At 43.8% G+C, this 14,665-nt stretch overlaps 1 protein-coding gene across 13 annotated transcripts in view; it reads right to left on the reverse strand.

The window, feature by feature from the left end:
- Positions 1-14,665, reverse strand: part of Bptf (bromodomain PHD finger transcription factor) — a 105,854-nt gene that overhangs the window by 76,044 nt on the left and 15,145 nt on the right. For all 13 annotated transcript variants that reach the window (XM_040749974.1, XM_005069998.4, XM_040749978.1 and 10 more), the window contains exon 2: positions 6,533-7,355. In XM_040749974.1, coding sequence (XP_040605908.1) covers positions 6,533-7,355 — 823 coding nt within the window. The remainder of the gene's footprint in view (positions 1-6,532; positions 7,356-14,665) is intronic.

Here is a 14,665-nt window from a genome sequence, read left to right on the forward strand (position 1 = left end):
CACTGACTGCTTTTGCGGAGGACCGTCTCCAGCAATCCCATGGTGGCTCAAAACCACCTGTGATTCCTATTCTAGAGGATCAACACCGTCTTCTGACCTCTGCAGGCATCAAGTAAACACAAACTGCCCTTTCACAAATCTAGGCAGAGCACCCACACACACTATAAAGTCCTTCACATAATACATAAGCCAGGTGGTGGTGGCGCGTGCCTTCAATCTCTGCACTCAGGAGGCAGAGGCAAGTAGATCTCTTCAAGTTTGAGGCTAGCCTGGTCTACAGAGTAAATTCTAGGACAGCCAGTGCTATACAGAGAAACTCTATCTCAAAAAAAAAAACAAAAAACAAAAATTAAAAAAGGATCAGAAGTTGATGGTCATATTCAGTCTTATACAGAATTCAAGGCCAGTCTAGGTTACAAAAGACACTATCTCAAGGGGGGTGGGGGGGAGGATTAAAAAAAAAAAGACTATTTCAGTGCCTGGAAGTGGTGGAGCACAAGCAGATCTATGAGTTTGAGACCAGCCTGGTCTACAGAGTGAGATCCTGGATACCAAGACCACACAACACAGAGAAACCCTATCTCGAAAACAAACTAAAAAGCAGGGAACAGAATTGGGAGGGTAGTCCTATAGGAGCATTTCCTGGAGTTTAGTCTGGACATGGCATCTGCTGGTGTACATTTAGACAGAATTGGTCTCTCATTGCAGGTATTATTAACCTATACAATTAACATACTAATGCTCACTAAGTAAATGCAATGATGAAAAAAAGTCTACGAATTAATACTATGGTTAAAATACTGCTCACTGACAGACTTTGTTTCAGATAACTTCCTCTACTAAGAGCAACAGGGCCTCTCGGATTCAACATTTTAAGTTTCTGGGCTTCCAAGGAAAAACATATATCTAAACTCCACGTACATTAAGTTGACTAGTTTACATGGCTCTGAAAACTTCCATATATTCTACCATAAGGGACACTTAACCTGAAAGCATTTTAATTGAACTTTCACAAATGATGCAGAAATAGTCCAGATTTCCATCTAATTATTGACACAAACATTTAGTATCACTATAACATTTAAAGAACTCTCAGTGATATTACTCAGAAAATACTCAAAACATCCCAGCAATAAAAACACTGTTAGGTCGGTGGTGTACACCTTCAATCCTGGCCCTCTGAAGGCAGAGGCAGGCTGATCTCTGCGAGCAATATGGTCTACCTAGGAAAATCCTGTTTCAAAAATACAAAACAAGAGTAAAAACACACCACAGGACCTTAAGAGCACCAATTCCTCTTACAGAAGACCAGGGGTCCCATCTCCCATATCCTCGTGGCAGCTAACTCTAGAACCAGAGGATCTGATGCCTTCTTCTGGCCATCAGTAACACACACGATACACATACATACAGGCAAGCATCCATACACATAAAAATAAATAAATCCAAATTTTTAATACAAAACCAAAACCAAAAGAATGGTCTGTATTTGTCTGAGTGATCATTAAAGTCTGTGCACTCTCCTATGCACCAAGAGATTGAAATCTGTGACACGAAAGCTGATAAAACCAATGTTTAAATAGAATGCTATAAAACATTATAACCAAACCAAACCAAAATTAAATGAATAAATTTGCTGTTCCACTAAGAGACCACTTAAGTTCTTCAATAATGTGTGACTGATTAATCCACAAGCGCTTAAAAGTGTAACTGAAGTCCTTCAGGCCAGTGGCTTCCAAAGCTCATGCATATTCCCTTCCAGACTGGTAAGTCCTTTCCTCCTGCAGTCTTACTTTATCTGCTCTATTTGAGCACACCTGCCTGAGTCACTATGAAAAAGCAGCAATGTTATATTTTAGTTGGTGTTTCCTAAAAGTACCTTCATTTCTGAGTAAAAGTGTATGGATGAGTGTTTTGCCTGTGTAAGGGACTTTATACCACGTGAATGCAGTGCCCAAAGAAGCCAGAAGAGGGCATCAGGCCCCTTGGAACTAGTGTTACAAGCAGGGTGTTGGTCTTCTGAAGAGCACCCTAATTGCTGAACCACATCTCTCTAGACCCTTGGCATTGGTTTTAAAAGCTAAAATAACTCAAGTTGCAGGCTTTTCAAAGTGATCATTTAGAAGCTAGACTGCAGCAAACAATATGGTTAGAAGAACCTCTTTTTAGCCAGGCGGTCCAGGCTCACACCTTTAATCCCAGCTCTTCAAGTGAATCCAGACCAGCCTGGTCTACAAATAAAGTTCCAGGACAGTTAGAGAAACTGTTTGAAAAAAAAAGAGAGAGAAAAAAAACTTTCTTTTTGAAAATGTTTTTATTATTTTTAAATCTGTGTGTGTGTGTGTGTGTGTGTGTGTGTGTGTGTGTGTGTGTGTGTGTTCAATGCCTGCAGAGACAAGAGGCATCAGCTCCCCTGAAGCTAGAGTTACAGGTAGCTGTAATTGGCCAACATGTGTATATTCTAATCAATATTCAGAACATAGTTTTTTTAAATTTATTTATTTATTGTGTATGCAGCATTCTGCCTCCATGTAAGCCTCCACACCAGATCTCATTATAGATCACTGTGAGCCACCATGTAGTGCTGGGACTTGAACCAGGATCCTCTGGAAGAGTAGTCAGTGCTCTTAACCTCTGAGTCATCCTTCCAGCCCTAGAAACATTGTTATAAACAACAGCTATATAGTATTGGAGACAAGTTACTTAATCTCCCTTAGCTTTAGTCTCACCATCTATAAGTTACAGGCAGCTATAGACCTATATTATGGCATTATTATAAAGATTAATCTAAGAACTACATAGTTCTTAGACACCCAATGTATTGGGTACTCAATAATTGTGGCTTTAGACTATATCTAAGTAATTAGCTACTATTCACAGGTTTTTTTGGGGGGGGGAGGGGATTCGAGACAGGGTTTCTCTGTGGCTTTGGAGCCTGTCCTGGAACTCACAGAGACCCACCTGCCTCTGCCTCCCAAGCTATTCACAGATTTCTAAAACTAAAGAAGACCTAGACAATGATCATCTGCCCCAAAGATGCCAAGCTGTACTTAGAACATGCACTGGACACCTTTGGTCTCTCCATACAGAACCAGTAGTTTAAGAAAAGACAGAGGCTGTGAAAACCAGTCTCTAAAAGGCCAAGGAAGGGGCGGGCGTGAGGCTCAGTGTGTAAAGGAGCTTGTCATCAACTCTGACAACCTTTAGATTCCCAGGAGCCAAATGGTAAGAGCAAAGAACCAACTCCTAAAAGATGCTCTTTAACCTCCACACAGGCACTGTGTGGCATCCATGCTGCCTATCCTCCACACAAACAAATAAATGTCAAAAGAATTTATAAAAAAAAAAAACATGCCGGGCGTTGGTGGCGCACGCCTTTAATCCCAGCACTCGGGAGGCAGAGGCAGGCGAATCTCTGTGAGTTCGAGACCAGCCTGGACTACCAAGGGAGTTCCAGGACAGCCTCCAAAGCCACAGAGAAACCCTGTCTCGAAAAACCAAAAAAAAAAAAAAAAAAAAAAAAAAAAAACAAAACAAAAAAAACATGGTGAAGGTAATGGCATGTTGGCTCATAACCTCACCATACATGAAATTGAGGCAGGAGGATCTCAAGTTCCAGCCAGCCTGCCCCAAACAGCTAATAGCTTCTTTCAAAACATAGCAAAACAACCAAAAAGAACCTTTTTAAAAAGACATAAGCTCAGGACTGGGAAAAGACAATTACAAAGCTGAGAACAGGTAGTCATGTGATCACTGCCACCGTGAAAAGCCAAGAAAGCCCAGTCCCAAGCCCAGCCGCTGAGAGTCCATGCTCGGAAGACGACACAGGTGAGCGAGAGCAGGCATGGCTGTGACTGTGGCTGTGGCTGGGAACCCTGAGACACAACTGGCAGCAGGCTGGTTAAGCATACTCCTAAAGACTGCCACAGCTCTGTCTCTAGAGAATGCAGCGGAGCTGAAGCTCTCTACCGAAAGCCTCCAGGCTCGGTGTGACACACGAAATGCTGTAGGCTCAGAACAGGTAGCCTGCCTCTAAGTGCCAGTCTGCTCCAAGCAGGACAACAGAAAAGACCCATTCAGGCCCAAAAACCAGCTGCAGTAGATTGAGCGAGCTAAGGAAGGATACAGACATCAGGGACTTCCTAACACTATGACTGTCACCCCATGGTCAAGCTTGAAATCGATATGGCCACTCACATGCTTAGAGCTTCCAATCACTTGGGAGTTCCAGTATTAGCAGCAGCTTAAATCTAAGATAACAGGAGGGTGGCGGTGGCACTCGTCTTTAATCCCAGCACTCGGGAGGCAGAGGCAGGAGGATCTCTGTGAGTTTGAGGCCAGCCTGGCCTACAGGGCGAGTTCCAGGACAGGTTCCAAAGCTACACAGAGAAACCTTATCTCCGAAAACACAAACCCAAAAAACAAACAAAAAACCTAAGACATCAGAGGGAAAAGATGGAAACAAACAAGGGTAGAAGCAGCTTGGGAGAAGTTAAATCATGCAACAATGGGGGAAGGAAAGGGTTACACACCTACTCAGAACCTGAGCCTGGCAGCACACCTGTAATTCCAGCACTCTGGAGGCTGGGCCAGCCTAGACCTTCCTAGACCAGCTCAGAAACCAAACATCTCCCAGCACTTGAGAGGCTAAAGAAGGAAGACTGATGTGAACTTAAGGACCTCAACTCAAGAAACAAAATAAAATATTAATATTTTCAGAAAGGTAAAACCCTATACCCATAAAATGAAACTAGGATTTTGTCATTTTTTTAAAAAAGATTCAAAGTTGCTATTTTTACAAACAGAGCTCTTAAAAATAAGAGGCTGGAAAGGTGCCCAGCAATTTTTTAAAAATATTTTATTATGTATATAGCACTTCATGTATGCCTGCAGGCCAGAAGAGGGCACCAGATCTCATTACAGATGGTTGTGAGCCACCATGTGGTTGCTGGGAATTGAACTCAGGACCTCTTGAAGAGCAGCCAGTGCTCTTAACCTCTGAGCCATCTCTCCAGCCCGGTGCCCAGCAATTAAGAGCATGTACTTTTTTTTTTTTTTGAGGATTTGGGGGATTTTTTGTTTTGTTTTTTAAAAAATTATTTATTCTTATTTTATGTACATTGGCATTTTGCCTGCATATATGTCTGTGTGAGGGTGTCAGACAGTTGTGAGCTGCCATGTAGGTGCTGGGAATTGAACTGAGGACCTCTGGAATAACAGTCAGTACTCTTAACCACCGAATAAGTTCCAGGCCAGCCAGGACTAACTACATATTTGGACACTGTCCAAATAAAACACACACACACACACACACACACACACACACACACACACACACACACACACACCTCAAAGAGGAAAAGTGGGGAGGAAGGACAAGAACAAATGAAAGACAAATATAGCCCAACAATCAATAAAGTGACATCACAGGACAAGTACAGCAGGGCTCAGGAGGGGGAGGCCATCAGACACTGTCACTAAGTACCACAGGATCCTGCCACCATGGTGAATGCCAACTAAATGCTCAACGGGTGACAACAGATCCACACAGTGCCTATCACTGTACACCTACACAACCCCGAGATGGAGAAAATTCCACAGCTACCAGCAGAGTAAATCAATAAATTCCACAATAAGTCAAGTGTCAGGCCTCAGAGCACCACTCTCCCTCACACAGCCCCCTCAAGTTCATCTCATCAGTTTTCTCTTGACCTAATTCTCAGAACTAGAAGAAAGTCTCAAAACTGAAAAAAAAACCAAAAAAAAAACAAAAAAAAAAAAACAAAGTGGTCCATGCCCTCTACCGGGTTTCTAAGGGTACTCAATATGCAGTCCAGAATTCAATATGGCCTGGCCTTCTGACCAGGCTAAGCACAGTGCTCCATGACCCCACTTGCCCCCTGATGCTGGAAGCTTCTTTTGCACTGCTCACTTCTGTGGTCCTGGACTAAACACAGGGCCTCACATATGCTGGGCAAACAATCTGCACTGAGCTACACCCTCAGCCTCTGCTTACTTTTATTTCAAGACAGTCTTGCTAATTTGCCCAGGCTAGCCTTGAAATTGTGATCCTCCTGTCCCACAGGCATAACGCAATATTGTTTCTTGAAACCACATGACTCAGACTATGACCCTCCATGTGTTGGGATCTCCTGGGGGACTGCAACCGATAATGAATGCCCAGCCTGAGCAGTTTTTCTCCAGCTGCTCCATGCACTGCCATGTGGTAAAACTAAAGAGGAGACTGCAGTCCTAACTCTGAGTAAGGTATGAGGCTTTCAATGGGCTGCAAAACGGCTCGCAGAATTACACCCAAGACACTTCCTTTCTCTGCAAGCAGAAATGAATGGTATGCAGTCTGCGTTTCTCATGAACTCATCTTGACGCCCAGTTGTTAATGTACCACGAGAATGCCTATACTCCTTCCAGCTCAAAAGTCTTTAAGTACAATTCATTAAGACAAGTTTTGTGCATCAACAACTCTGTCGTATCAATCGTGATAAACACAAAAATGATGGCCAGGTTTACTTACATTATGAGTCTTCGGTTTAAGAACCAGTATTTCCTCCGACTTCTGTCGTAGCCAATGGGTTCGTGTCGGACATAGGGTTTATTCTTTTGGACTTCAGCAACACAGTCAGTCACACCAGGCACCTTGTGTGCCACGCAGACTTCACACTGCCACTCGTCCTCTGGCACCTCTTCCAGAGGCGGCTTCACACACTCTAAGTGGTACACAGCCGAGCACGTCTCACAGCAAAGCAAATCCCCCAGTTTGTGACAGACCCTACAATGGTCATCATACTGGATCACCCCTTCAGACATCAGCTCCTCACGAGCAATATTGGTCGTAAGGAACTGATCAACTAGAAACTGCAGAACTTTGATTTTGTTCTCCACTGGTCCATACGGATAGTCCTCTGCCTCCTGGTAAGGAAGAACATGATGGTATTCCTTATCACTCTCACAGTAGACCCGCAGGACCTCCGGCCACGTCATCCCGTCGATGAAGTACAAGGTGGAATTCACACTGTCTTTCAGGTCCGCAGGGCCGAAGGTGGTGTTAGATGTGTCCTCTTCGCGCAGAACCGCTTTCAGAAGCGCCACGTGCATCTCGGCCATGAGTGTACACTGCTCTTGGCTCACCAGAGCTGCACAGAAGTCCTCAAAGCAAAAGGGGGACAGCCGTAAAACATTGCCAAAGTTCCGCACCACCTCATAAATGGCAATGACATTCATTATATGCTCGTTAGGCACCATTAAATCCTCAGAGGACTTGGGAAATTCCAGGGGTGGGATGTCCTTTTCTTCTAATATTGGAGAGCGAGGCCGGTGTACTCTCGGTTTTCGCCTACCTGTAAATAAGGATACGACAGCATTACAGGTTAATATGGCAGCTTGCTCCTACAAACATACCAGCCAGGTTTCCTACAATACTCAAGCTAAACTAATGCCAAGATCACAGGTTATAGCTCAGTGGTAGGGCACTTAACATGTCTCAGCCTTGGACTCATCCCCAGAATTTTTTTTTATTTTGTTTTTTTGAGACAGGATTTCTTTGTGTAACAGTCCTGGCTGTCCTAGAACTCACAGAGATCCATCTGCCTCTGCCTCCTGAGCGCTGGGATTAAAGACATGCACCACTACCACCCAGCTCATGCCCAGAAATATTAAAATAGCAAACATAACACCAGTCCAGTGTGAGGGTACTGCTGCCTTTAATCCTAGTCCTCAGGAGGCAGAGGAAGGTGAAGTTCTATGAGTTCCAGGACAGCCTGATCTAAATAGTGAGACACTCTCAATAACAACAACAACCATAATAATAATAATAAGTAAAGTTCAATGAGTTAGTTCTTTAATTTTTATGACAGTCCCACTACTCTATAGTCCAGGCCAGTCTGGAGCTACATAGCCCATTTATGACTGGAATTATAAGTATAAGTCATTATACCTAATACAATGATTTAGTTCTGACTGTTAAGTCGACAAAAAAATCTAAATCCAAAGTTTTCAACTTGATTCTTTTACCTTTCTATCAGTCTACTTTTATTGCTTTTTTAAATACATTCTTTTCTTTTTAATAATTTATTTTTATTTTTATTGCCTACTTGTATGCCTTATGAGGATGTCAGATCACCTAGAACTGGAGTTTACAGACAGTTGTGAGTTGTCATGTGGGTGCTAGGAATTGAACCCAGGTCCTCTGGAAGAACAGTCAGTGCTCTTAACTGCTGAGCCATCTTGGCAACCCTGCTTTTTTGTTTTTTAAGACAAGGTTTCTCTGTATAGCTCTGTCTGTACTGGAACTGGGACTAAAGGTGTGTGCTACCACTCTTGGCTTCCTATTCAATTCTAAACCAGAAGTAAAAAAATGTAAAGTATATTCAATTACCTAAGAATTAACTATAGGCAACTGGACTTTTTTAATGTTTTGGTAAGAATTTGACAAAATATAAATGAAAAAAAAACTGCCTCCTTCATATAAAGTGACCAGAATTAACTATAGGTAACTGGTCTTTTTTAATGTGTTGGTAAAATTTTGACAAAATATAAATAAAAAATAACTACCTTTATATAAAGTACCAGCACTGGAGGGTGGGGCAGCATATCTCACATTGAATCAGGTAGACACCTCACAACCAACATAAAATTCCCAGTGCGCCCCCTCTGGACAGGAAGTAGTGAAGTGCAGGCTCAGGACAGGTAGGGAAAGGAGGCAAAGAACAGAAAGTTCCAGAACTGAAGGGGAAAGGGGTCTTGCCTGGGAAAGCAGCAAAGGACTGTAATTTTTAACCAACCAATTAAGTACACAGTCCACGCACTGCATCCATCCATCCATCCACGTATCTAGACACATGCACAGACCATGGACTAGTAACTAGCAGGACAATGGTGGTGCACGCCTTTAATCCTAGCACTTGGGAGGCAGAGGTAGGTGAATCTCACTCAGTAATTTCAAGATCAGCCTGGTCTACAAAGTGAGTTCCAGGACAGCCAAGACTACTACACAGAGAAACCCTGTCTTGAAAAACCAATTAACAGCCGGGCGGTGGTGGCGCATGCCTTTAATCCCAGCACTCGGGAGGCAGAGGCAGGCGGATATCTGTGAGTTCAAGGCCAGCTTGGTCTACAAGAGCTAGTTCCAGGACAGCTTCCAAAGCCACAGAGAAAGCCTGTCTTGAAAAACCAAAAAAAAAGCCGGGCGTTGGTGGCACACGCCTTTAATCCCAGCACTCCGGAGGCAGAGGCAGGCAGATCTCTGTGAGTTCGAGACCAGCCTGGACTACCAAGGGAGTTCCAGGACAGCCTCCAAAGCCACAGAGAAACCCTGTCTCGAAAAACCAAAAAAAAAAAAAAAAAACCACATAAAAAAACAAAAACCAGACCATGGACTAGATCTAGCTGTCTGTTTATCTGAGTATAAACACATATTCTGTGTACACACACACCAAGAACTTAGTCTATAGCATGTTCACATATAGCATTTAACCCTTTAGGTAAGTCTGAGGTATGACAGTCAGCCCTTCTTTGTAAATAACATGAGAGAGGCCTCAGTGGGTAAAGACGTTTACCAAGCAAGCCTGATGACAACTCCAAAGTTGTCCTGTGACCTCAGAGTGCACATTGGGGCATGCCCTACCCCCAATCATACACAATTACATACAATAATAAATTAAATTGGAGCGTAAAAAGAAATACTTGTTAAAAAGGAACAAGTTAGCTGGGCAGTGGTGGTGCACACCTTTAATCCCAGAACTTGGGAGGCAGGGGCAGGTGGATCTCTGTGAGCTGGAGGCCAGCCTGGTCTACAAAATGAGTTCCAGGACAGCCAGAGCTACACAGAGAAACTCTGTCTCAAAAAAAAAACAAAAAACAAAAAAAAAACAAAAAACAAAAAAGGAACAAGTTATTTCTAAACTGTTTCTATTACACTTAATTTCTGGTGTCTGTGGAATGATGTTTCTAATTTTCAAAAGTAATGTTAATGAGATCAGTTAAATTCATTCTTGTATAATTAAATTTTATTAACCATGACACTGAGTTGCTTGTAACTGCTCCCCAGCACCTTCCCTGGGTCTCTACCTGTAAATCAAGGTGGTACTAGAGAAAAGGAAGCACAAAAGAATACACACAGAAAAGACCCTCAGTGTATTCACTGTAACCCCATGTCCTATCTGGAGAACAGATTTTTCAGAGAAGAACAGAGCCATTACTTGCTGTGAAAGAAAATCTGGTCACTGTTGGCCAGACAAGGCTGCAGGACATACACAGTAAGAAAGGCAATTCCTCCACTCCAACACAGCTGGCAAGGATGACAAGTAGAAGGATGGAAATCCAAGTGTCATTGATGCCACCGTGCAGAACCACCAAGAAGTAAGATCAGGGTGAGTTAGTCAGTCTACCCAGTCTTCCGTGTGTGCTCTAGGACTTACCTGTTTCCAAGGATGCTAGCACATCTAAAGACTGGCGTCTGGAGCAAGTCCCTCTGCTCCTCAGCTGCATACTGAACATGTCTATTACAAAGTCCCTCAAGGGGCTGCAAGAGATGGCTCACCAGTTAAGAACAATGGCTGTTCTTCCAGAGGACCTGGCTTCAGTTCCTAGCAGCCACATGGCAGCTCACAACCATCTGTATCTCCATTTCCAGGGGCTCCTACACCCTCTTCTGGACTCTGTGGGCACCAGGCATACACATGGTGCACATTCATAAATAGACACTCATACACATAAAATAAAAATAAATAAATCCAAAAAAACTAAGACAGAAGAAGCCTGACGGTGAGGCTGAGAAAGGCACTTGCTGCCAAGTCTGAGAATCTGAGTTTGATCTCCAAGACTCACGTGGTGGGACTCTCCCAAGTTTTCCTGCACTCTTCACATGATGTACACTACAGGTAGATACCTAGATAGGAAATTAAAACTGTTTCCTTCAAGTCCCTGAAGCTGAAGTCTAGTCTATAACAGTGATCAATCGGAAAGGCAGGGCAAAAGAAAAGATTCTAGAAAGACTGACTCAATTCACTTGCAAAATTCCTAGGAATCCGCCACAAGACAGAGCTTCAACTCCCCACCTTCTAAAAGAGTGGGCCTAGGGACAAAGCACTCTACCAGCAAGGGCGTGGGGGCGGGGTCTTCCTCCTCACAAAACGTGCTTTTCTCTTTCAAAATGGAGACTTGTAAGACCCTATTTTACTCAGAAGAGATTTAAATAAACCCTTCAGAGACAGTGTGGGACCCTGTCCCCTCCCCCACCCAGGAAAAAACAGATCATCCCAAACCACAGTTCAATTTACATTACGCCGGCTTTTGTCTCCGGGCTTTCCATAGATTCTGAATAGGCCACTGTGGGGAGGGTATTAGATTCTTCCCCCTCCTCCACGGTCTAAACTGTAAATAAATTCCCTTATCTTGACCCTTGGCTTCTTTGGAATACAGGGTAACTGAGGCAGTAGATTTGTAGTTTAACTGCCCAAATAACAAATAACTCTGTAGGTTTTAGAAGTAAAGCAAGAAAGCCTCAAGACTCCCCCACAGTCTAGCTAGAAGTACAAACTATGCTTATACACATACCAAACCTCCTAGCCTTAACACTGAAGACCCTCATAGGGATTGAAGGAGGGTCTCTTGATGTAGTCCAGGCAATCCTGGAACTCACTCTGTAGACCAGGCTGGCCTAGAACTCAAGAGATCCACCTGCCACCGCCTCCTGACACTGGGATTAAAGGCGTGTGTCACCACTCAGGGCTAAGTTAATTTTTTTTTCAAAGAAGGCAACATGGCAAAAAAATATGAAATTCTCTTTGCCTCTTGAATCTATACCACAGGTGGATAATCCCACACACAATTAAATACAAAACACTTCATGCAACAGAATTTTTGTTGTTGTTTTTTGAGACAGGGTTTCTCTGTGGCTGTGGAGGCTGTCCTGGAACTAGCTTTTGTAGACCAGGCTGGTCTTGAACTCAGAGATCCACCCATTCAACAGAATTTATTTGCATTTTTTTCTTTTTAGCTTCAACAGGTATCAATAGTTCAGTCAATCGTGAAGCATCTACATCCATCTATGTGCTGAAACAAACCAGCTGGCTGGAGATGTTGAACAGTGATGGAGCGCGTGCCTGGCAAAAGGCCGCAGGTGCAAACTGCAGCACCATGAGAGAAAGGGAAAAAGCATCAAAAATAACATCTTTCCCTTTGTTGGTACTGGGGATGGAACCCAGGACTTCATGCTGCTTCACCATGGAATACTCCTCACCTTAGAATGTACCCGGGAGCGAACAGCCTTTGCTAGGGAACAATGAGCAGAGCCACATGGGAACAAAGGGAGGTCAGGGGCGTCTTCTAAAAGGAATTACTTCTGGGGAGAACAGAGGCTCGGAAAAAGATGACTGACTTATTTATACTTTGAGATATCTTATTCACTTTTGTTTTGTTCTCAAAGAAAAGAGTGAGTACTGAGTGTGCCGGCTCACTGACAACCCTAGCGGCTCTTTCGGAGGCCAGCCTTTTCTCAAAAAAAAAAAAAAAAAAAAAAAGGGAAGGGGTAGGAAGCAGAGAGGGTAATGAGTCAGGTAATGTTACTACTAATGACTAAGGGTGGGTGGGCTTCTGTAATGCAAATAAGATCACACTCCATTCACAGATTCAAATGCTGTATGTACATACCTGTAATCTCACATGCTGTATGTACACACCTGTAATCTCACATGCTGTGGGGGTACACACCTGTAATCTCACATGCTGTGGTGTACACACCTATAATCTCACAACTGGGATGATCTGAAGGCAGCCTGTACTACAGAGTTAGCACCCAGCACGGGAGGACACACTTTTAATCCCAGCATTTGGGATGCAGGGACAGATTTCTGTGAGTTTGAGGTCAGCCTGGCTACACAGAAAGTGCCAGAACAGCCTAGGCTACATAGAGAGACCCTATCTCAAAAAAAAAAATTAAATGTAACTAGTATCTGTAGTGTCAGGTTCACAATCTCTTGCCCCACCCACACCTAGGAAATTAGGGTTCCACCCTAGCCATTCGAAAAGCTGCCTTCAAGCACTCCTTCCTAAAACTGTGGGGAGATAGCCGGGCGTTGGTGGCACACGCCTTTAATCCCAGCACTCCGGAGGCAGAGGCAGGCGGATCTCTGTAAGTTCGAGACCAGCCTGGACTACCAAGGGAGTTCCAGGACAGCCTCCAAAGCCACAGAGAAACCCTGTCTCGAAAAAAACAAAAAAGTAAAAAAAAAAAACCGTGGGGAGATGCAATAAAATCACCCGGGCCAGCATGGATCAGAGTGCAGGACCCTATCTCAAAAGAGCTGCCAAATGCAGATCAAATGCCTAGAATCTGAGAAGTGTCTGTATTTCACCCTTCTGCTCAGTTCATTCTGAGATGCAACCAAAGTTTGAAAAGTACTAGAGAAACGAGCAGAGGGGAAAATTAGCTGAAACTAAGGAAGAGAAGTAAAAGGTTGCCTCAGGGAGAAGCCTTGGAGCTGAGCATGCAAAGGGAAAGTGTCACAGACACTGCTCAGAGTCCCAGCACTAGGAAGACCTGCACTGAGTGCAGGCCACTCCAGCAGGGTGTCCTGCTTGGGGTTCATGTGGCTGTGCATACAGATGCTTGAAATAAGGCCAAGCTCACAGCAAGCAGAATTTGGATCCCCTGAAAAGACTACATCCTCTCTGCACTCACAAACTGATTTTAGAAATATGCACCAAGGTCACAATCTTCACTTAATTTCTCATTTTTAATTAAAATAACAAAACCTCACTTTTACCTTTTAAATTGGTGCTTCTTACTTTGCTGACAAAAACATTTTTCAGGGTGCCACTCAAATGTCGCCAACATGGTGTTGTGCCACAGTGACTGAGTGCGTCTCTGACACTGTCCACCCCACTACGGCATGCACACCGTCCGTCCGTCTCCTTTGTTACTTCCTTTAGTGAGCAACAGCAATTTAACATCATCAGGCAGTGACAGGGTGGAGATACAGAGGTCATGTCAAGATTAAATCCAGAAACCACTGCTAATTTTCCAGTACTACAAAAGTTGAACCCAGGTTCTTAGTAAAAGCAGCCAGTGCTCTTAACTTCTGAACCATCTTCTGCCTAATAAAATCAAAAGTTTTAACCAGTTGTTACACATATGCAAGCTATGAATGATGTAATCATTGAAAACTGTGATGTAAACTGGGTGTGGCGGTGCACAGAGATCTCTGAGTTCGAGGCCAGCCTGGTCTACAGAGAGAGTTCCAGGAAAGCAGGGGCTGTTAACAGAGAAACCCTGTCTCAAAAAAAAAAATTAAAAAATAAACAAAGAGCCGGGCGTTGGTGGCGCACGCCTTTACTCCCAGCACTCCGGAGGCAGAGGCAGGCGGATCTCTGTGAGTTCGAGACCAGCCTGGACTACCAAGAGAGTTCCAGGACAGCCTCCAAAGCCACAGAGAAACCCTGCCTCGAAAAACCAAAAAAAATAAATAAATAAAGAAGGAAGGGAGGGAGGGAGGGAGGGAGGGAGGGAGGGAGGGAGGGAGGGAGGGAGGAAGGAAGGAAGGAAGGAAGGAAGGAAGGAAGGAAGGAAGGAAGGAAGGAAGGAAGGAGGAAACTAATTCATAAGAATTTACAAGAACTTTGCCGGGCAGTGATGGTACATGCCTTCAAT

This window comes from Mesocricetus auratus, unplaced genomic scaffold (genome assembly GCF_017639785.1).
Source record: "Mesocricetus auratus isolate SY011 unplaced genomic scaffold, BCM_Maur_2.0 Super-Scaffold_100007, whole genome shotgun sequence".
NCBI lineage: Eukaryota > Metazoa > Chordata > Mammalia > Rodentia > Cricetidae > Mesocricetus > Mesocricetus auratus.